General features: G+C 47.0%; 1 protein-coding gene across 2 annotated transcripts in view; it reads right to left on the bottom strand.

Moving 5' to 3' along the window:
• The window catches only part of Iqck (IQ motif containing K), a 138632-nt gene that overhangs the window by 112276 nt on the left and 4249 nt on the right, over nucleotides 1-22107 (bottom strand). For both annotated transcript variants that reach the window (XM_052761157.1, XM_052761156.1), the window contains exons 2-4: nucleotides 11980-12053; nucleotides 7359-7488; nucleotides 6065-6162 (exon numbers count right to left, since the gene is read on the bottom strand). In XM_052761157.1, the coding sequence (XP_052617117.1) occupies nucleotides 6065-6162; nucleotides 7359-7488; nucleotides 11980-12053 (302 nt within the window). The remainder of the gene's footprint in view (nucleotides 1-6064; nucleotides 6163-7358; nucleotides 7489-11979; nucleotides 12054-22107) is intronic.

A 22107-nucleotide genomic window follows, 5' to 3' on the forward strand; every position in this document is an offset into this window, starting at 1 on the left:
TCTCACTCTCCTGGATATTCCCCTGTCCCTTCTACTTTTATCTGTGTCTGAGGTGCATGTGTGTATGTTGTGTGTGTGTGTGTGTGTGTGTGTGTGTGTGTGTGTGTGTCTGCGTGTGTGTATCTGTGTGTGTGTGTCTGCGTGTGTATCTGTGTGTGTGTGTCTGTGTGTGTGTGTGTGTATGTCTGTGTGTGTGTGTGTGTGTCTGTGTGTGTGTGTGTGTGTCTGTGTGTCTGTGTGTGTATGTGTGTGTGTGTGTATCTCTGTGTGTGTATGTTGTGTGTGTATGTGTCTGCGTGTGTATCTGTGTGTGTATCTGTGTGTGTGTGTGTGTGTGTGTGTGTGTCTGTGTGTGTGTGTGTGTGTGTGTCTGTGTGTGTGTGTGTGTGTGTGTGTGTGTGTGTGTGTGTGTGTGTGTGCATAGAGGCTGGAGGACAGCTTCGGAAGTCACTCTTCCCCCCAGGTGCCTTCCACCTCGTTGTTTTGAGATAGGATCTCTCTCTGGGAGGGCCATGGGGCTAGGCTGGCAAGAACATTCCAGGGATCACCCTGTCTCTGCCTCCCCAGCACTGGGAGTCACAAGCAAATGCCACCACACCTGGATTTACATAGGTGCTGGGGAGGGAACTCAGATCCTCATGCTCACACAGCAAATATTCTGTTGGCTGAGCTACTTCCTCACCTGGATCCTCTATTTTCTTTTGTCTTTTTGGGGGCCTTTCCTGGAGCTCGCTCTGTAGACCAGGCTGGCCTCGAACTCACAGAGATCCACCTGGCTCTGCCTCCTGAATGCTGGGATTAAAGGCATGTGCCACCACTGCCTTGGCCCCTCTATTTTCAACAGTTACTCCAACAGGAAGGAAAACAGAGGAGAGAGAGTCTCCTCTACTATAATCATACTAATACTATGATTACTGCTGCTAATCATCTCTCTGGCCTTTCTGGTTGACAGTCTACCTCAGCAAAGCTGCATGTTAATGAAACACCATGTTCACTGGGGCCCGGGTGGGTGTGGAGCAGCAGGAGAGAGAAGAGCAGCAGGGTAGAGGAGAGCAGCGGGACAGAGGAGAGCAGCAGGACAGAGGGGAGCAGCGGGACAAAGGAGAGCAGCGGGGTAGAGGAGAGCAGCGGGACAGAGGAGAGCAGCAGGGCAGAAGGGAGCAGCGGGACAGAGGAGAGCAGCGGGACAGAGGGGAGCAGCGGGACAGAGGAGAGCAGCAGGACAGAGGAGAGCAGCAGGGCAGAGGGGAGCAGCGGGACAGAGGAGAGCAGCGGGACAGAGGAGAGCAGCGGGACAGAGGGGAGCAGCAGGGCAGAGGAGAGCAGCGGGACAGAGGAGAGCAGCGGGACAGAGGGGAGCAGCAGGGTAGAGGAGAGCAGCGGGGTAGAGGAGAGCAGCGGGACAGAGGAGAGCATTGAAGCGCCTCAGTTGGAATGCACCAGGCCCACGTGGCAAACTAACCATTTCCTACAGAGCATTGTAAAGACCAGTCAGGCTTTATGTGGGTGGGTGAGATGACGCCCCATCCTCCTTCCCGCCCCAGGACCACAGACCACAGCTGACCTGCACTGTCATGGAGGAGGCCCAGTGCTGGGCCGGGCTTCACTGAGCAGCTGTGTGAGCTGGGGCCAGATCAGAACTGCTCAGGATCTAGCAGGTGCTTGATGAAGACAGAGAAGCTTCTAGAGGTCAATGAGGTATTGCTTGACTGGTATGAATGAGACCCTCTTTTCCCTTTTCCTGTGAAGTTATCAATAAAATAAACCTGCCTCAGGAAATCACTGTGGAGTGTGTTCTCCCACGCGGTCCCTCCTGGGGCTAGGACCAAGTGCTGAGTCACACCAACAACCAGAAACAAGAGGGAGGTGACACGGGAGAAGCACTTGTTGCACAGGGACACTAAGTTGATACAGAGTTAATATTTGTTGAGATCTCTGCAGGTTCCGGTCTGCCCTGAACAATGCGGGGCGGCCTTGTCTTCACCACGGTAAGCATCCCTCGGGCAGCACGTGACTGTCCTCCAGTCACGTGCACGGAAACTGTGCTGACGCGGAAGGTGAAAGCCACCAGCTTTAGGAAGTTAACTCGGGTCTATGAGAGGATCAGTCCCAAGCAGACATCATGCTTTTTCCCCTTCGGTGCTTGAGGTTTGAACCCTGGACCTTGTACATGCTAGAGAAGAGCTACACTGCTCATCTACACCCTCGGCCCCTTTTGAAATTTCATTTTTGAGACGTCGTCATCCCAAGTTGCCAAGGCCAGTCTTCAACTTGTCCTAAGCAGCTGAGACCGGAGGAGTGTGGTACAACACCTGCCTGAGATAGACTTCAAAATGATCCCACTTTTACTCCTGAGTTTTGCTCCTCACTGAGCCCTGGTTTACTGACTCTAATACTGTTAGGGAAGCAGGCTCTGCCCCTGGCTGGCCCCTGAGCTTTCTCCTGCTACTGACTAAAACTCAGGAACAGATGTCTTGCTCCCTCGCCTGTCCAGAACTTCTCTCTAGGGAATAACTTCAACAGAATGGCCTTCCAAAAAGAAGATGGGTGTTGGCCAAGGACATAGTAACAACCGTGCATCTTTGATGTCCAACTGTGTGCACTCACTGGGGACCACCTCTGTGTTTACATGTGCTAGGGGCTCGGCAGAATTGTACTAGGCATTGAGAAGTATAAAACTAAGATAGGGACTCTGTCCTCAGAATACTTAAAATAGTTGGGAAGTCAGGCATGTATAAAATTAAATATATGTGGGTTAAGAATGTCTTAATTGAGGCTGTCTGAATTTACCATAAAATGAGGAGCAGATGAGTGCTCTGAAATCTGAGAGCTGGGATCAGTTGCCTGTCCTTTGGCCCTCCAGGGAGCTGGGAACCCGGGAAAGGTGTCCCACAGCTGAGTCTGGAAAGCAAGTAGCACTTAACTATGCAGAGGAGAGGAGCATAAGGAGTGATTTCCAAAACAAGGAGGAGCAATGCCCAGAGCCCAAATACACAGAGGCCCTGGAGTGGTGAGGCTGGTACAGGGGCATCTGTTTAGCTGGGGGTACCTGAGAAGGAGAGCCAGAGAAGGAGAAAGAGAAGGATCCAGGAGGCTTGGAGAGGGCCTCGAAAGCCAGGCTAGAGGCTTTGCCTTCATCATGTGGATTTGCCATTGTCACATGGCATGGTAGCCCAAGTATTCAAGGTAGTCCCCGAGGTGGCGCTATTGGGAGAGCTAGATCTAATCCAAAGTCTGGGTCACTGGGGTGTGTCGTCAAAAGGGACTGGAGTTCCAGTCCCTTCTCTCTCTGTTCTCTAGCTTGTGATGTGAGTGGGTTCACTCTGCCATCTGCTGCCACCATGGTGTGGCTTCCTGCCACAAAGCAACAGTAACTTGGTCATGGGCAACCTCCAACACTGTGAGCCAAAAACAAACATTTTCTCTTTATTAGTTGATTATCTCAGGGATTTCGTTACAATGACAGGAAGCTGACTAACACGGTGTGCTATGCCAATTCCCACCAGGAGGGCAGAGAATCCCGCTCAGTTTGTAGAGTGCAGCCCAGCATGCACAAAACCCTGGCTGTGATCCCCAGCAATGCTTAAAATCAGACATGGTTACTGACACACATTTGTGGTTCTAGCTTTCAGGAGGCAAAGGCAAGAGGATCAGAAGTTCAAGGTAATCCTTGGCCACAGAGTAAGTCTGAGGCCAGCCTGGGCTACATGAGGCCCTGCCTCAAACAAAATGATGAAATGGGGGTGGGGGAAGTACCACAAATAAGATCAATGTCTTCTAATGCATTTTTGCTTCAAGTAAAGACACAACTGTCGCTGGGAAGTCTACCAGAAGGAACATTATGTCATGTGGATCCAAGCGGTGAGTAACTGACGGAGCCACAGAATACGAAGAAGTCACGGTAAGGAGGGAGGGGAGACATCCGGCCTCACTGAACGAAAGTCACCCATTTGTAAAGCACATGGAAACTATCTCCACAGCACAGAAAAGTACCACTGCAGGAGGATGAGTTCGTCTCAGACAGTGACCCTTTGGGGTCAGAAGGCCAACCATGTGATGATGCCATCGACTGTGACTACATTTACAGACCCCAGGCTTTGTCTGTCAACTGCCTTCCACCATGGTTACTGCCTCCTGTCTTGGTGCCACTTGAAGTCATTTCATCCGGATTTGAATCCTGGGACATACTGTGAAGCTCTGCATCCTTCCCTCTTCTCATCTACTGGACACAGGCAAGACCCACTCAAAGAATTTCTTGGGGATGATGTGAGCCTTGACATAAGGGAAGCCAAAGCTCTTAGTGAAGCGCCCGGTGCAGAGCGAGTGCTGGACCAGCAGTCTGCGTCACTGCTCACTTACCCTCTTACAGTGCTGTAAACGGCTGTCCTCCCACACAGGAGTCATTACCATCTCCATGAGAGCAACTGGAACTACCCACAGGAGATTCTCAAGGTCAGGCTTGTTGTTTCTTCACAAGAGGGGGTAGGGAGGGTCATCAGACCCACGGCTGAGATTTTAGATATTCCTTCTAATACCTCCCCCTGACCCAAGCTGCAGGTGCTAAAATATATAGCGTGTAGAGGGTTAACTGAAAAGGAGACACTATCCATACAGCTACGGGGAGGTTGCCTTCCATGTTGGGGTGACAGTTGGCAGTGATTCCACTGCCTTGGGGTCACCCACACTCCTCTTAGTAACTCTTTTTTTTTGGTTTTTTTTTTTTTTTTTTTTTTTTTTTTTTCGAGACAGGGTTTCTCTGTGTAGCTTTGCGCCTTTCCTGGGACTCACTTGGTAGCCCAGGCTGGCCTCGAACTCACAGAGATCCGCCTGGCTCTGCCTCCCGAGTGCTGGGATTAAAGGCGTGCGCCACCACCGCCCGGCCCTCTTAGTAACTCTTAACCCACACTCTAAGTAAGCCCAATAAACATCAGTTGGGCAAGTTGGACTTTGGTGAAATTGTTACATTGGTTGGTCATTGGTGCCCTATTTGGGGTAAGTACAGTAATTGTACCACCCTAGGGAAAGTTCATAAAACAGAAGGGGACATCAAAAAGTCTAGTTTGCAAAACCATGTGGGAAACAGCCCTCCAAATCATCCTGTGAGAGGCGGAGAAGAGCAGCCCTGAGAGTCTCTATGCAGGCTGTGACAGGATCAGTGGATGGGCTTAAGTAACTTCAGCACAGTAATGAGTGTGTGCTGAGCACTGGTGCACACCACACCTCTCCCAGAGTAGTTAGCATGGAAGCTGGAGGCAGTGGCACAGTGCTTTGATACCAGCTGGGGAGTCGGGTAGAAGATCAGGAGTTCAAGATAAGGGCTTTGAGGATAGCTTAGGGAACATGAGATCCTGTTTCAAAAAAAAAAAAAAATTCAAACCTAAACCAACCAATCAAAAAATGGAGAAAAGAGAGGCCAGAGGAGCAGGATCAATCCAGAGACAAGTAAGAAGCAAGCATGGTCTACTGCTAGCTTTAACTGTCACCTTGACACAACCTGGAGTCACTTCAGCTAAGTCTTAATGAGGAATTACCTAGACCAGATTGGTCAGTGAGCGTGTCTGTGGAAGGCTGCCTTGACAGTTAATTGATGTAGGAAGACCCAGCCCATTGTGGGCAGCACCATTCCCTAAGCAGGGCCTCCTCAACAGCATGAGAGAGGAGAAAGCTAGCTGGGAGCAAGGGGACCTGCATGCAATGATTTCTCTCTGTTGTGGGTGTGATACAACAAGCTGCTTCAAGTTCCCATACTGTGACTTCTCAGCTGTGATGGATGGGAACCTGCTTGATGCCAAACTGCCCAGGAGAAGGGTGGGCAGGAAGGCTAGGCAGCAGATAACCTCTCAGGGACCCAGGTGGCCAGAGTTGGCAGTACATGTACATTTATGTAGTACTAGATGTTGTGGCTGGGTGGGAGGTGGTGGGGGGTGCCCCAAACTCAGGCTTCCCTTGCAAAGGGGTCATTTTTGAGAATAGCAACTCAATGGTACCAAGCTCATGGGCTGCCATCAGACTGAAATAAATGAGCAAGAATTTAAAAATATGGACATTTCACCAAACCACTGACCTCAAAACACTTTTCTCTCTTTGCTTGGTGAAGCAGGTTGGCCATTCCAGGGAGCAGAACTGGAAAGATGAACATTTCCAAATAATCTTTGGGGGAACCTGAAACAAGAATATTCCCACTGAAAATCCCAAAAGACTAAATTCATCTGAAAAAGACATTTATTGCTTTACGGAGAGAGTGGGGAGGGAGTGGGGAGAGAGAGACAGAGAAGGAGGAAGGGAGACAGGGAGGGAGGAGGGATGGAAATATACTTCATCTGGGCTGAGGCTGTAGTATCTCAGTTGGCCAAGTGCTTGCCTAGCATGCAGGAAACCCTGGCTTTGATCTCCAGCATCCAATAAACTGGATGTGGTGCTACAGGCCTGTAGTCATAGCACTCAAGAAGTGGAGGCAGGAGGATCAAAAGTTACAGGCAAGCCTTGGCTATATAGTAAGTTCAAGTCAAGCCTTGGCTATATATAAAGTTCCAGGCAAGCCTGGGAGACCCTGTCTGAAAAACAACAAAACAAGGAAAGTGCCATCTGTTCAACAGTATCATCTTACTTGTCACTGTGCTTCGGGTCGTGAGCCTTTGGACTCTGGCAAGGACATGGTCGGGGGCCTACCTGGGTCAAGTCCTCCACCCGCTTACGGCACCTAGGCAGTCATAGCCCAGAGGCCAGTGTCTGCGGGAGCATGAGGTACCACGGGAACTGAGGCTAGAGAGAAGCTGGGATAGGCGAGTAGGACAGATGGGGCCTGAGAGCCACAGTAACGTTGGCAGTGCCTGGCCAGGGCCCAGAGCAGAAGGCACAAAACCAACAAGGAGAAAGAAGATAGAGAGGCCTCATGAGCCGCAGCTCAGAGGGACCAGCAGGCTGGACAACAGGACACTTTCTTCTGCTCTGTGCATCTGCTTACCCTTCCTGTCCCTAGCTTAGTATTTAGGAGAGAATCACAGGGCTTGCTTTGTTCTCTCTGCTACATGCTAACCTTGCAAAGGCATCAGAGACCCAACAACATTCCTCTTATAAATGAGGACTATGGAGCTGGGGAGGTGCTTAGCTCGGGGCTCGAGGTCAACCCCCAGCACCAGTGTGAACAAAGCCAGGTGTGGTGGTGTGGGCTTGTGATCCCAGTGCTGGGGAGAGGGACTCCTGGGGCTCACTGACCAGCCAGCTTAGCCCAAAAGATAAGACAAAACGAAGAACTACAAGGCAGATAGTGATGTGTCTGAACACCCCACCCTACCGTGTGAATGTGAGTATTACACCCCAAACTTCAGAGGATAAGGCTCAATCGTCCCCTTACTCACAGGTCTTGGGCTCCACCGTCTCTGTCTTCTTGGGAGGACAAGGCACAGGAGGCACCACCGGGAACGAGTGGACTGGGAAGTAGTGCTCCATGTTGAAGCCATGAGGAACCAGTTCCTCCAATGGTGTGACCTACAGGCAGCAGGGTAGGGCCGTGAGTTCCAGAACAGCTTTGATTGTATTCATTTTTTAATTTTAAAATTCAACTTATTTATGCGGGGGGTGTGCACACATGCCACAGCACACATGTGGAGGCCAGAGGACAATCTGTGGAAGTTAGTTCTCTCCTTCCACCCTTTGAGTCCCAGGAACTGAACTCAGGTCGTCAGGCTTGGCAGCAAACACCTTTACCCACTGAGCCATCTCGCCAGCCCTCAGTTTTATCATCATCATTATCATCATCATCATCATCATCATCATCATCATCATCATCATCAGTTTTTTGGCTTTTTCAAGACAGGGTTTCTGTGTAGCCTTGGCTGTCCTAGAACTCGATTTGTAGACCAGGGTGGTCTTGAACTCAGAGATCAGCCTGTTTCTGCCTCCCAAGTGCTGGGATTGAAGGCGTGTGTGCCACAATGCCTGATTTTCTTTTATAACCTTATAAGGGAACGAACTTCTGTGTCAGATAGGTTGGGGGTCGTTCTGAAGAGAAGTGTTCACCCCCTCCCCTCCTGGCATGCCACTTTTAAATGAGTAACGGGGTTGCAAGCTTAGCTCAGTGGTTGGGTACTTGCCTAGCAAGCACAAGGCCCTGGGTTCAGTCCTAAGTTCTGAGTAGGAAAAAAAAAAAGACAAAATTAAATGACAGTGAAGTTAGAATCCTTAGTGGGGAAAAGGGACAGGAAGACAGTCTATGGTTGAGACATTGGCCAACACACCAAAAGAGGAGGAGGCTAGGGAGTGGTTACAGCTCTTGTCCTGCAAGTGTGAGAAGCAGAGTTCAGAACCCACGTAAATATCAGGTGAAATACTGACTCTGTTCCTGCTACCCTGAAGAAGTCTTCCAGAGGTAACCACGCCCATGAGCACCTAGACAGAGCTTTTCTATTCATAGGGGAGATCCATCCAGAAAGCAAAGCCCTGAACACAGCTACAGGAAAGCAAGCATACCGGCTGTGACGGCTGTTTTCAGATGCCCAACAGAATACACTAGGGCAGACTGAGACCACTGATAGAGCTATCCAGTGTGTCTGTGAAGGTGATCTGCAGATCGGAGACCAGGGCAGACTGAGACCACTGATAGAGCTATCCAGTGTGTCTGTGAAGGTGATCTGCAGATCGGAGACCAGGGCAGACTGAGACCACTGATAGAGCTATCCAGTGTGTCTGTGAAGGTGATCTGCAGACCGGAGACCAGGGCAGACTGAGACCACTGATAGAGCTATCCAGTGTGTCTGTGAAGGTGATCTGCAGACCGGAGACCAGGGCAGACTGAGACCACTGATAGAGCTATCCAGTGTGTCTGTGAAGGTGATCTGCAGATCGGAGACCAGGGCAGACTGAGACCACTGATAGAGCTATCCAGTGTGTCTGTGAAGGTGATCTGCAGACCGGAGACCAGGGCAGACTGAGACCACTGATAGAGCTATCCAGTGTGTCTGTGAAGGTGATCTGCAGATCGGAGACCAGGGCAGACTGAGACCACTGATAGAGCTATCCAGTGTGTCTGTGAAGGTGATCTGCAGATCGGAGACCAGGGCAGACTGAGACCACTGATAGAGCTATCCAGTGTGTCTGTGAAGGTGATCTGCAGATCGGAGACCAGGGCAGACTGAGACCACTGATAGAGCTATCCAGTGTGTCTGTGAAGGTGATCTGCAGACCGGAGACCAGGGCAGACTGAGACCACTGATAGAGCTATCCAGTGTGTCTGTGAAGGTGATCTGCAGATCGGAGACCAGGGCAGACTGAGACCACTGATAGAGCTATCCAGTGTGTCTGTGAAGGTGATCTGCAGATCGGAGACCAGGGCAGACTGAGACCACTGATAGAGCTATCCAGTGTGTCTGTGAAGGTGATCTGCAGACCGGAGACCAGGGCAGACTGAGACCACTGATAGAGCTATCCAGTGTGTCTGTGAAGGTGATCTGCAGATCGGAGACCAGGGCAGACTGAGACCACTGATAGAGCTATCCAGTGTGTCTGTGAAGGTGATCTGCAGATCGGAGACCAGGGCAGACTGAGACCACTGATAGAGCTATCCAGTGTGTCTGTGAAGGTGATCTGCAGATCGGAGACCAGGGCAGACTGAGACCACTGATAGAGCTATCCAGTGTGTCTGTGAAGGTGATCTGCAGATCAGAGCTAAGCTGGGGGCTGAGTTGGGGAAGAGACAGGCACCATCCAAGGTAGGTGGCAGAGAAGTGGAAGGAAGTGAATTCCCTGTCTCCTAGAGCCACATGCCTTTATTTTGCACCTGGCTTACATGTTGGGACTCCTGATACAGTGTTTTGACTCTGGAACTTGCATCTGCAGCCAATGGGTCTTGTACCTTTGCACTTGGACTGAGAAATACACATCAGCTTCCTCGAGTTGGAGGCCATCAGCCTCGGAGTTAGCAACACTGCTGGCTTTCAAGTTCTCCAGCTTGAAGACTGTGCTGTGAGACTGTGCAATGTGGTGGTTTGAAAGAAAATGGCCCCCAAAGGGAGGGGCACTATTAGGAGGTGTGGCTTTGTTGGAGGAAGTGTGTCACTGTGGGGGCAGGCTTTGAGGTCTCTTTTTCTCAAGCGTCCCTCAGTGTGACAGGCAGTCGACTTCCTGTTGCCTGCGAGATGTAGTACTCTCAGCTCCAGCACCACATCTGTGTGCATGCTGCCAGGCTCCCCTTCATGAGCACAATGGACTGGATCTCTGAAACTGCAAGCGAGCCACCCTCGATTAAATGTTTTCTTTACAAGAGTTGCTGTGGTCATGGTGTCTCTTCACAGCAATAAAAACCCTAACAAAGACACGCAGCTTTAGTAATGCGTGTGTGAGATGATTCACTAATGAGCCTCTTGTCATCTACCTACCTATCTAGTCATCAATCAACTACCTACAATCTATCTATCTATTTATCTATCTATCCATCCATCCATCTATCTATCCTATCCATCTACCCAATCTTCTCCTACTGGTTCTGATGCTCTATAAAGCCCTAAGGTACTTGGCTATATAGAAAAACACTCTTAGGTTCCCATTTAAGATTGTACACAACTAGGAGCTGGAGAGATGGCTCAGCAGTTAAGAGCACTATCTGCTCTTCCAGAGGTCCTGAGTTCAATTCCCAGCAACCATCTACAGTGAAATCCGGTGCCCTCTTCTGTCATGCAGGCATACATGCAGGCAGAACACAGTGTACATAATAAATAAATAATTCCTTTTTTTAAAAAAAAAAAAAAAGGCTGTACACAACTAAAACTCTCTACACAGATCAAGAAAACCAACAGGATAAAAACCAAAGATCAAGAATTATAGCCACAGCTGGGCTTGGTGGTAAACACCTGTAATCCTATCCAGAACCTGTGGGGCAGAGCAAGGAGGATGACCACAAGACCTTGTCTCCAAAATAAATAAGTAAACAAACAAAGAAGGAAGGAACGAACGAAGAAAGTAAGTTGGGAGGGACAGGACGGGATGAGAGAGGGAGAGGAGAGGAGAGGAGAGGAGAGAGAGAGAGAGAGAGAGAGAGAGAGAGAGAGAGAGAGAGAGAGAGAGAAATAAAGAAAAGAAAGGAAGGAAGGAAGAGAGAGAGGGAGGGAGGGAAGGAAGGAAGGAAGGAAGGAAGGAAGGAAGGAAGGAAGGAAGGAAGGAAGGAAGGAAGAAAGAAAAGAAAGCAAGCGAGCATGCAAGAGCCAGGTATGGTGGTGTAAACTTAGCACTTCAGCACTCTGAAAGCTAAGGCAGGAGAATTAAGAGTTTAAGGTCATCTGAACTATAAATGGAGTTCCATGCCAGCCTGGTCGCATCTATATAGTGAGACCCTGTCTAACAAACAAAAACTAAAACCAATAAATAGAAAAACTGTCCTTAGAAAAAATAATTCAGGAAAGAGAATGACAATTAGCGTCTGCAGAAAAATTTGTGTAAGAATTGCACCTGCAAAGAACAGAATGTTAGCAAAAAGGAACAGTCACAGAACAAGAAAGAGTTTTAAAAACAAGAATTTGTCAGAGGCTATTGCAGTAATAAAAATTACTCAAAATCTACAGAATTCAGTTTAGGTTCTATCCCTGCAACCTTGCTCAGTCCCTTTACCTCTTGAGTCTTTAAAAAAAAATTAAGGCTGTCCAGTGTATGCAATTCCAAGGTATATTTCCAAGGGTACACCCTTCTTGACTGCTGATCCTCTCTCAGCACACAGAGAAACCTGCTCTATCCACAACTGTCACTACATAGATCCATTGTAAACACCATTTACAGTGTGAGCTTGTCACAAGGAAATGTGAGCTGCCCCGTTTAATGGAATCCACCGTGAGGTTCAAAGTGCATATATGATGGTTTTTAAACCACTCCACTCTCAGAAGAAGCATGGTGCAAGCTCTACCTCCAGTGTCTCCCCCCTCTCTCACTCCCAAGCCAGGATGCGACCCTTGGGGTTCTTGGTGCTGCTCTCACTGAAGCCTGGGCAATACTCACCGAGCTCACTGTAACGGCAGCTTCCTGTTTCACTTTATATCCTTCTGGAAGGGTAGGTAGCTCAGCTTCATACTCTAAAGGGAGGGGGAAAGTGTTCGTTGACATTTGTGATGTAATTTCCCTCTTGGAATAAAACGTTCTTAAGCTTTATTTCAGTTGGTAGTTTGCATAAATGAAACACAACTGCTCATTGCAGGTTATTGGTTTTGATTTATTTATTCAAATAAATCAGTACCGGGATGGAACCCAGGGCTCTGCAGGGTAAGTGCTCTCCTGCTGAGCTATATCCCCAGTCCCAGTATGTTGATTTCTTTAAGCCACCTTATTCAAAAATGAGTAAGATGCTTGGTACCTTGCATGAAAGTCGAGGCTTTATGTTAGAGTCTAAGACTCTTCCCCAAACACTACAACTTCAGACTCTGTCCAAACATTATGGTAACTACAAGGACTAAGCAGAGTAAGACAAGGTTAAAGACAATGCCAATGGCATATGTGGTGGTTTGAATGAGAATTTCTGTCTTAGTCAGGGTTTCTATTACTGCAACAAAACACCATGACCAAAAGTTTGGGAGGAAAGGGTTTATTTGGCTTATACTTCCATATCACTATTCATCATCAAAGAAAGTCAGAACAGGAACTCAAATGGGCAGGAACTGATGAAGAAGCTATGGAGAGGTGCTGCTTACTGACTTGCTCCCCATGGCTTGCTCAGCCTGCTTTCTTATAGAACCCAGGACCACCAGCCCAGGGATGGCACCACCCACAATGAGCCGGGTCTTCTCACATCAATAACTAATTCATAAAATGCCCTACAGCTGGATCTTATGGAGGCTTTCTTTCCATTGAGGCTCCCTCCTTTCAGATAACTCTAGCTTGTGTGTCAAGTTGACATAAGACCAGCCAGCACACCTCCATAGGCTCATATGTTTGAATGCTTGGTCCACAGTTAATAAAACAGTTTTGGAAAGGATTAGGAGGTGTGGCCTTGTTGGAGAAAAGTGTGTCATAGGGTAGGCTTTGAGGTTTCAAAAGCCAACACCAGGTCCAGTCTCACACTTTGACTCCAATTTGTGCATCTCAGCTACTACTCCAGCACCATGCCTGCCTGCTGCCATGCTCCCTGCTATGATGGCCATGATTCACCCTCTGACACTATACACAAGCCCCCAATGAAATGCTTTCTTTTATAATTTATCTTGGTCATGGTGTCTCCTCACAGGGGGGAAAAAGTAACTAAGATGGCACACGTGGAGCAGAAAGACTTGGAGAACATCCCATTCAAATTCTATAGGGTGGTGACAACCACAGCTGAGCAAGGCACAGAGATGCTCCTGGGCTGCAACAAATGCTTCCCTGAGGAATGAAGAGAAAACACTGACAGGAACAAAACCTGTGGCAAGACCAATGTCTTCAAGATAGCCGCAGGCTCATGTGGCAGTGAGGAGGAAAACGTCAGTCTAGCGAGGTGGTGCTGACGGAGTGGCTGTATTCACTAGTTTCCTACAGCTGCGATAAAACACCACGACCACGGCAACTTATAGAAGGGGCTTATTTGACTTATAGTTCCAGCAGGAAAAGAGTCTGTCATGCCATGGAGAAACAGCAGCAAGCAGCAGGCATGACTGCTGGCGCAGAAGCTGAGGTACCACATCTTCAACTGCAGGCACGGAGCAGAGAGAGCCAACTGCCAACGGTACAAGGCTTTGAAACCTCCAAGTCCACACTTCCTTCAACAAGGGCACACATCTCCTGAGCTTCCCCAAACAGGGCCATCAACTGGGGACCAAGTGCTGTGGGATGGTCCTTCTGTACGCTGTGAATGTGTGTTGCTCTCATCGGTTAATAATAAAGCTGTTTGGCCAATAGCCAGGCAGGATAAGGTTAGGCAGAAAAATCAAACTAAGGAGGTGAAGAAGAAGGGCAGAGCAAAGGAGTGACATAAGGAGCCACCAAAGAAGCAAGAAGCCAGAGAACTGGTAATGCCACAGACCACATGGCAATACATAGATTAATAGAAATGGGTTAATTTAAATGTAAGAGCTAGTTAGTAATAAGCCTGAGCCATCGGCCAAACATTTATAATTAATATAAGCCTCTGTATGGTAATTTGGGACACGGCTGCTGGGTATTTAGGAATTGCTGGTGGGACAGAAACTTCTGTTTACAGCTAAGTGTTCAAATACCTGAGACTATGGGGGATATTCTCATTTAAACCACAACAGTGACTGCACTAGATACAAGTTTTACTTCCTTGCCTAGTTGCTTGCTAGGTAGTAGACAATTTCTCAACTTTTTATGAAGCACCTAAGTATCAGCTTGTGGGCAAGTACACCAATCCAGAGGTCATGAAAAAAAATTAAATTACATTTATGTATTTATTTATTTATTTGTGGGGGAAGACACACATCATAGTGCCCACATGGAGATCAAAGGACAACTTGCTGGAGTCAGTTCTCTCCTTTCACCATATGGGTATCAGGGATCAAACCCAGGCCACCACTTGGTAGCAAGTGTCTTCACCTGCTGAGTCATCTTGCTGGCCCAATCATGAGTTATTTTGATTCCTAATACCTGCTACCGCAATGTTAACAGGTTGGAGCACTCCCCATGGGCATTAATGGGAGGGGATGAAACATTTAAGGGGTAGGACCTCTTAAAGGGTGGGAATATTCAGGTCACTATCTCTCCTGTTTGGTTGTAGTGGTTGTTCATTTTGGATGCGGCAGTAGGAATTGAACTCTGAGCCTCACACTTGCTGGCAAGCACTCTACCTGAGCCCACTTCCTCTGCTGCACTTCCCTCTCATAAAGAGATTAGTTTTGCTTTGCTGTGGTCCCACCATTTGTTTTGCTGTACCAAGTGTCTAAGCAACCTGGATGTTGTGGTTTGAATGAGAAATATCCCCCACAGGCTCCTGTACCTGAACACTTGGTCCTCAGTTGGTGGTCCTGTTTGGGGAGTTTATGGTCACTTTAGGAAGTACAGCCCTGCTGGAGGAAAGTACATTACCAGGGGCAGGCTTTGAAAGTTTATAGCCTTGATCAACTTCCGTCCTCCCCCCTCCCCTACTCCTTAGTAGATGAAATTCTCTGCTTCCTGTTTCTGCTGCCATGCCTCCTTTGCTGCCATTATGGACTCAAGCCCTGATGGTATTTGTCACAGGAACTAATACAATGCCCAACCCATCATGAATTAAAACCTTCAAAATGGTGAGCCAAAAGAAATCCTTTCCCTTTGTAAGAGGATCTAGCACTTACTACTGGGACAGAAAGTTCACTAGCCCACCCTTCATCACCAAACATTATGCTCCAAGACGTCCCTTAGATGCCTAAAATCAATTACCACCAAACATTACATAAACTATATCCTTTCCTATTACTAAGACCTCTGGTAAAATTGACCTCATAATTTAGAAACAGTAAGAAATCAACAGCAGTAATAGCAAAGCAGTTTGTTGTAACACTACCCTGGGATAAGTTATTTGAATGTTTGTTTACTTCTGGAGTTGCCTATTAAATAGTTTTGGACTACAGCTATCATTGGCTAATGAAAAAAAAATCAGGCAGTAAAACCTCAGATAAAGGGATACTAATACATTTAGGGATTTAAAACAATACAAAAGCAAGGCCTGGTAGCACACACCTACAATCCCAACACTGGCTGGCTGAAGCAAAAGGATAAAGAGTTGGAAGACAGGGACCAGCAAGATGGCTCAGTTGTTAAGAGCAGAAGACCCAGATTCAATTTTGAGCACCTACATGGTGGCTCCTAACTGTTGGAGAATGTTCAAGAATGGAGCCATGTAAGGAGATTTCTGAGTGCTTGTGAGAAAACTCCAAGAAATCAAGTTTCTTCAAAACCATGGAACTGTTCTTTTATTATGCTTTTGTGCCCCTCTCAGGTGTAGTAGATACGAATGAGTTTACCTCAGTTTACTCATTTCAGCTTGCTATCGTTATGGATTGACATGCCTCTATGGAAAACTAGGTTTCTGCCACCTGTGGCTTACCCTTGTGCTTGGACACTTTACTCATGTGACCCCTCCCCTAACCTTCAGAGTATAAATTGTCTGATGCTCTGAATAAAGCTGGCTCTTACACGAGACTTTAGTCCCCCTCATTTATAGCTCCATTCTCCCAGGTCTGATTATCTTTAGAGCAGGAAACCACAACCATCTCTAACTCCAGCTCCAGAGGCTCTATCGCCCCCCTCTGGCCTCAGTGGGTACCAGGCACACAAGTATACAAGATATACAGACATGTATACAGACAAAACACCTCTACACATAAAACAATTTCTTTTAATTAAAAACGATAGAGTTGGAGGCCAGCCCAGGCTACATGGTGAGACCCTTTCTCAAAAAAAATTAAATTAAATTAAAATAAAGCAACACAAATGCATTATCTCACAATTCCCTTGAGTTGGAAATCTGTACTCAGCATGCAGGAATCAAAGCATCAGTGATCTTAACTAAGAGTTGAGATTCTTTTGACATTCCTTAGTTATTAGCAGAACTTGGTTTGTTATGGTTGTAGGTCTGACGTCTCTGTTAACCGAACTGTTGGCTGTCAGCTCCTAGAGATGGCTCTCAGGTCCTGTCAAAGGCAGTCCACACACGATAACTGCTATTTCAGTGCTTAAAGAGTTCCAAGGCTCCTGCTTGAAACTCCGACCTCTGACAAGAACCAACCTGATAGATCAGACACACCTACAATAATCTCCCTACTCCAAAGTCAACTGACAATGAACTTCACATCTGGAGTCTTCACAGAAACACCTGGACCCACGTTTGAATACTAGAGAGATGTGGCACTAGGTGTGAAAATCTTGGGGACTGTGTTAGAAGTTAGGTAGGTAGTTCCACTGCCTCTTTCTTCCCTCTGTCCTGAAACCACTGAGATAGTGAAAAATCTGTTTAAGTTTAAAATACATGTGTATACCTTTGTCAAGATACTAAATATGTGCTAATTCAAAGCAAATCTCAAGTAATTCAGAGGTCTTACAAAGGTAGTGGAAGTCACATCCCACTAAACACAGACCCAAGCAAATCTTTTCAACAAATTAATTATATATGTGTGTAATCGTATGTGTGTTACAGCTCTGAAGGGAAAGGTATCCTGGCTGTTGGAAGCCAGGCTATACCTGTGTTACAGCTCTGAAGGGAAAGGTATCCTGGCTGCCAGAAGCCAGGCTATACCTATAGCTTGGAAGGGAAAGGTATCTTGGCCATTGGAAGCCAGGATACCTACAGCTCCGTTCTGGTGGGGGATGGTCTCCCCCTCCCCCCAGGAATGTAGCAGTTCTGCTCATCTCCTGGAGAGCCATTACTTCTCTGCTCCACTCTGCTAAGGGGGGTTCCCCACAGAAATGTAGCAGCAGTTCTGCTCCTGCTCTGGCAAAAGTTGTTACTTCTCTGCCTGGCTCCACTTCAGTGAAAGAAGGTCATCACCCAAACCTCATTCAAGAGATTTATTGGGTGGGGGGATCTAGGAGTGGCTGCCTCTGCCAGGGTGGAAAAAGTAGCTCCCAACTGAACAGGTACAGGGCTTATATAGGGCTACTTAGGGGCAAAGTTTTTCCAGGTGAAGATTTTCAGGGTGGGAATTGGTTCAATTTCAATCCCCAAGCTTAGACAAGCTCAGAGATTGGCTGGATTTTGTGCTCAGGAATTTGTTGGTTTCATGCTCAGGGATTGGTTGGTTTTTACGCTGAGTTTAAAGTTTCTTTCACTGGCCCTTTTTAACCTTTTGGCTCTGGTTTCAGGGTCATGGCGGCCCTTTTACCTTACAGTATGTACACATATATTTATATGTCTTTATAATGGACATTGTTTTCCCCTTATTTGAATATATATATATATATGTACACATATATTTATATGTCTTTATAATGGACATTGTTTTCCCCTTATTTGAATATATATATATATACATACATACATACATATAATCTTTGTGTGTGTGTGTGTGTGTGTGTGTGTGTGTGTGTGTGTGTGTGTGAATGCAAGTGCACATGCCACAGGTACATGCACAGAGGTGGAAGGACAACCTGAGAGTCAGTCCTCACCTCACAATAGGGTCAGTCTCTCTCTCTCTCTCTCTCTCTCTCTCTCTCTCTCTCTCTCTCTCTCTCTCCCTTCCTGTTGCACACACCAGGCTCGTTGGCTGTGAGCTTCCAGGGGTTCTCCTGTCTATGCCTCCATTTCCTGCAGAAATGTCATGGTTACAGAGGTTACCATGCCCAGTGTCATGTAGGTACAGAGACTTGAACTCAGGTCCTCATGCTTGTGTTGAACTGCTTTCTTAACCTGATGGCTCCCCAGCCTTGTATGTTAATTTTGTAAGTTTATGATTATCGTTTATTATTTTATGTTTACTTATTTGTGCCTGTGTGCATGTATGTATACGTGTGTGCCAAGCATGCATGTGTGGAGGTCAAAGGACACTTATGGGAGTTGGTTCTCTCCTTCCAACACCTCGGTCCCAGGCATTGAACGTAGGTCATCAATCTTGGCAACAAGTGCCTTAACTCACCAAGTCGTCTCACAGCCCCCAATTCAACTGCAAGGCTAACACAAAGCATCGGGGGTCATCATGGCAACTTTGTATATGAAGGTATGTCATCACACCTGCTCTCCTTCATGCCCCTCCTCCCGGTCTATCTTCTCTAACCATCTGTACGTTTGGCGAGGGAAGTCACAGGGTCTGTTTATGCCCCAAATAACAATTGCTGCACAAATGAGTGACAGATAAGACACACAGCAAGTCCCTTTGAACCCGTTCATTAATCCACACCTGCTGGTGCGGCCCATTTTGTGCCAGGAGCCATCCTAGGTACTGAACACTGGGCCATCCCACAGTGGTACAGATGATATGCCGTGTTTATTTAACAAGTAAATGGCCCCTGGGCATTTGGCTAGTTTCCAGTATTTCCTTATTAACAATCCCGCAACAAGAATATTGATAAATACGCCATTAGTTCTTAAATGTGGAATTGTCCTGTCAATTTTCCATACAGAGAGTTTCGAATGGGACTAGAGAGATGGCTCAGTACTGTCATACTTACTGCACGGGAGTGAGAACTGGAGTGTGAACTCCCAGAAATCGTGTAAAAGCTGGGTGTTTGTGGTGGTCAGCCTACAGTCCCGGTTCTAGGGTGTAGAGACCTGGAATCTGTGGAGGGAGTTAGTTAATGAGATTAGAAGAAAAAGGGAGGCCCAGGTTCAGCGAGAGCCCCAGGTTCGGCAGGAGCCCCTGCCTCAATATATAGAGAATGTTCGAGGAAGAGGAAGCCACCTGATGTCAAATTGGCCAATAAAGGCAGGCACATACATGTGCATGTACGCCACCCCCAGTCCTTACACACACATGTGCACTCATATATATAAGAACACACATACATATATATGCGTACCATACACACACATAAAAATGTTTACAACAATATGTACGTGTAATACTGAGACTGTTTCTCTATTGATAAAATCAATCTTATCCATACTTAAAATACTGTACTTTTATTTGCATTTTATTTCTTTCCATTATACTTTTAAATAAAACCTCTTTCATCTTAAGTTTGATAGAAAGACACAAACTCCTTTATTTGACCACAAAAGATAAACAGCTGAGATGATTATGTTCAAGTATGGGAAAAAACATTAGCTTCAGGACACTGATAGTTCGCTACCTGGAGTCTCTGTAATGTTTAAGAAATCTGGCATCTGGGAAGACGACATGCACTCTCCTGGGTCAGTGTCAGGTGTCCTCCTCGGTTGCTTATTTATTGAGACAGGGTCTCCTGCTAAACCTGGAGTGTACTAATCTGTTGAGTGTCTGGCCATCGAGCTCCAGGGATCCTCCTGTATCTGCCTCCCCATCATAGGTGCTGGGGAATCAAACCCAAATCAGGGTCCTCATCCTTGAATTATAAAGACTCTGTTAAGCCATTTCCTCAGTCCCAGGAATGTTTTTGTTTGTTGTTGTTGAGATTTTGTTTTTTGTTATTGTTGTTGTTGATGTTTTTTTGAAAGAGTCTCACTGTGTGGGCCTGACTAGCCTGGAACTCATTTTGCAGACCAGGCTGGCCTTGAACTCATAGAGGTCTGACATCTCTGCCTCCTAAGTGCTGGGATTGAAGGTGTGTGCCACCATGCCCAGCACCCCTGAATTCTTTACACAAATGAGGTGGTTTACCCACAGTCTGATCCATTCATTTTGTTCTTCTCCTCATTCTGGGTATCAAACCTGCGTGAATTTGAGGAACATACTCTCCCACCAAGCTACTCTCAAGTCAAGTTTTAAGTGCTGTGATGCTTAGGAAAATTGCTTGTTTTCTCTGACCTGTACTGTAAGCACACACTGAAATCAGGTGTGCTGTCTACAGAGCTTATAATCTCTCTACTATCAGAGTTTAGCTGGAATTCATTGATCAGGGAATTTAATGTTATACATGTGCTAAATGGACCTTAATCTAAGAACAAGTGGGACTGTATAGAGAGCAGAAGAAGCCCGCACTGAGTCTGAGTGTGCTGAGTGAAGGTGTGCTGTTGACATGGGCATGGCTGTGCCAAGAACACCACAGCCTCGGAGCCATGGAGCAAATGACAAAGCCTTCTCTCCAAGGGTGAAGATCAGAGGGAAGTGGCAAAGCCTTCCCTTTCGGCCTGAGTGTGGATGCTGATAATATGTGCAGAAATTATCCACCATATTATTCTCCCACTAGATGTTCACGGCCTGAAGACTGTTCCCCTACAGAGAACGCTCTTACTGAGATCAGCGAAACCTGTCTCCTTGATCTGGCTCTAAACCATAAACCTCGCCCCCTTGTTTATCTGTACTAACCTCTATTCTTTGTTCAACTTTCTATACTAAACACGCTGAGCTTCTGGGGTGCTGGGGTTTCTGCAGCAGAGAGTCCAGACCATCAGACCTTTGTCTGTCTTTTCTCCATTTCCTTACTGCCCCAGGCAGGTCCAAGTCCTTGGTAGCCATGGATGAACATGACAGGAATGGGTGTTTGTTTTACATAGCATTCAAGGGCTGGTGAATGAACTTAGGAGTCATGGGAATTGAGGCAGTTAAGATACCCTGCATTTCTGGACTGGGTATCTGAGTAAAAGAGGTGAGATTCCCTGAGAAAGGCGCTAATGTTTATGAGTAGCGAGACTCATGTCTGATCCAGGACCAAAGACAGTTTCCAGCAGCAGAAGATACATGTGAGTGAGGCAGGAGAATAACTCCTTCAGGAAGCAGAATGGAAGCTACTCCGTTCTGGATTGGAAAGGCAATGTGTAGTATGAATCTTAACAGTTCTTATTAATAAGATCAAACCCGAGACCAGTTATTGGGGGGAACTGGAAGCTCCGAGAGACAGAACAAGCCACAGCTAACCTCACCTTGCCAATCCTCAGCTGGTCTTGTTTCCTCAGACTGGAGGCCTCTGAGTCCTCATCCAGAATGGGTCTCAGCTGAACTGTGCTAGAAGCCTGAATGCTTAACCAGCCAAATGCTTAACCAGTCCAAATGCTTCTAGTTTCTGGTCCTCACACCTTATATACCTTTCTGCTTTCTACCATCACTCCCTGGGATTAAAGGCTTGCTTTCTGGGATTAAAGGTGTGATGAGTCACCATGCCTGTCTGTATCCTTGAACACATGGATTTCTGCCTCTGGAATGCTAGGATTAAAGGCATGTGCTACCACTGCCTATCCTTTATGTTTAATATTGTGGCTGCTCTGTCTCTGACCCCAGATAAGTTTATTAGCATGCACAATATTTGGGGGAACACAATACCACAGCAATGGGCATGAAAGTGGTGTGAAAAAGCGTCATGGATTCCTGGCAGAGAGGGGAACACAGACAAGAGCTGCAAGAGATGGACTCAAAACAAGTTCTTCTCCTGCAATCACAGACCAGAGTATTTGAAGAGATAAGCTAGCAGGGATGTGAAAGATGTCGACATGGAGAGGAGGAAGTGATAGACCAGGATCCTGGGAATAACAAGACGGTGGTACCTAAGTCCAGAGAGCACCGAGCCATGATGGGTGGGTGTTCCTTTATGTGTTTATGGATCAAGTGTGTGGGGGTGTTTTTGACAGGGACTCTACTCAACTCAGGATGGCCTGAGACT

The sequence above is a fragment of the Peromyscus californicus genome, unplaced genomic scaffold, assembly GCF_007827085.1.
Source record: "Peromyscus californicus insignis strain IS unplaced genomic scaffold, ASM782708v3 Scaffold_4__1_contigs__length_199733344, whole genome shotgun sequence".
NCBI lineage: Eukaryota > Metazoa > Chordata > Mammalia > Rodentia > Cricetidae > Peromyscus > Peromyscus californicus.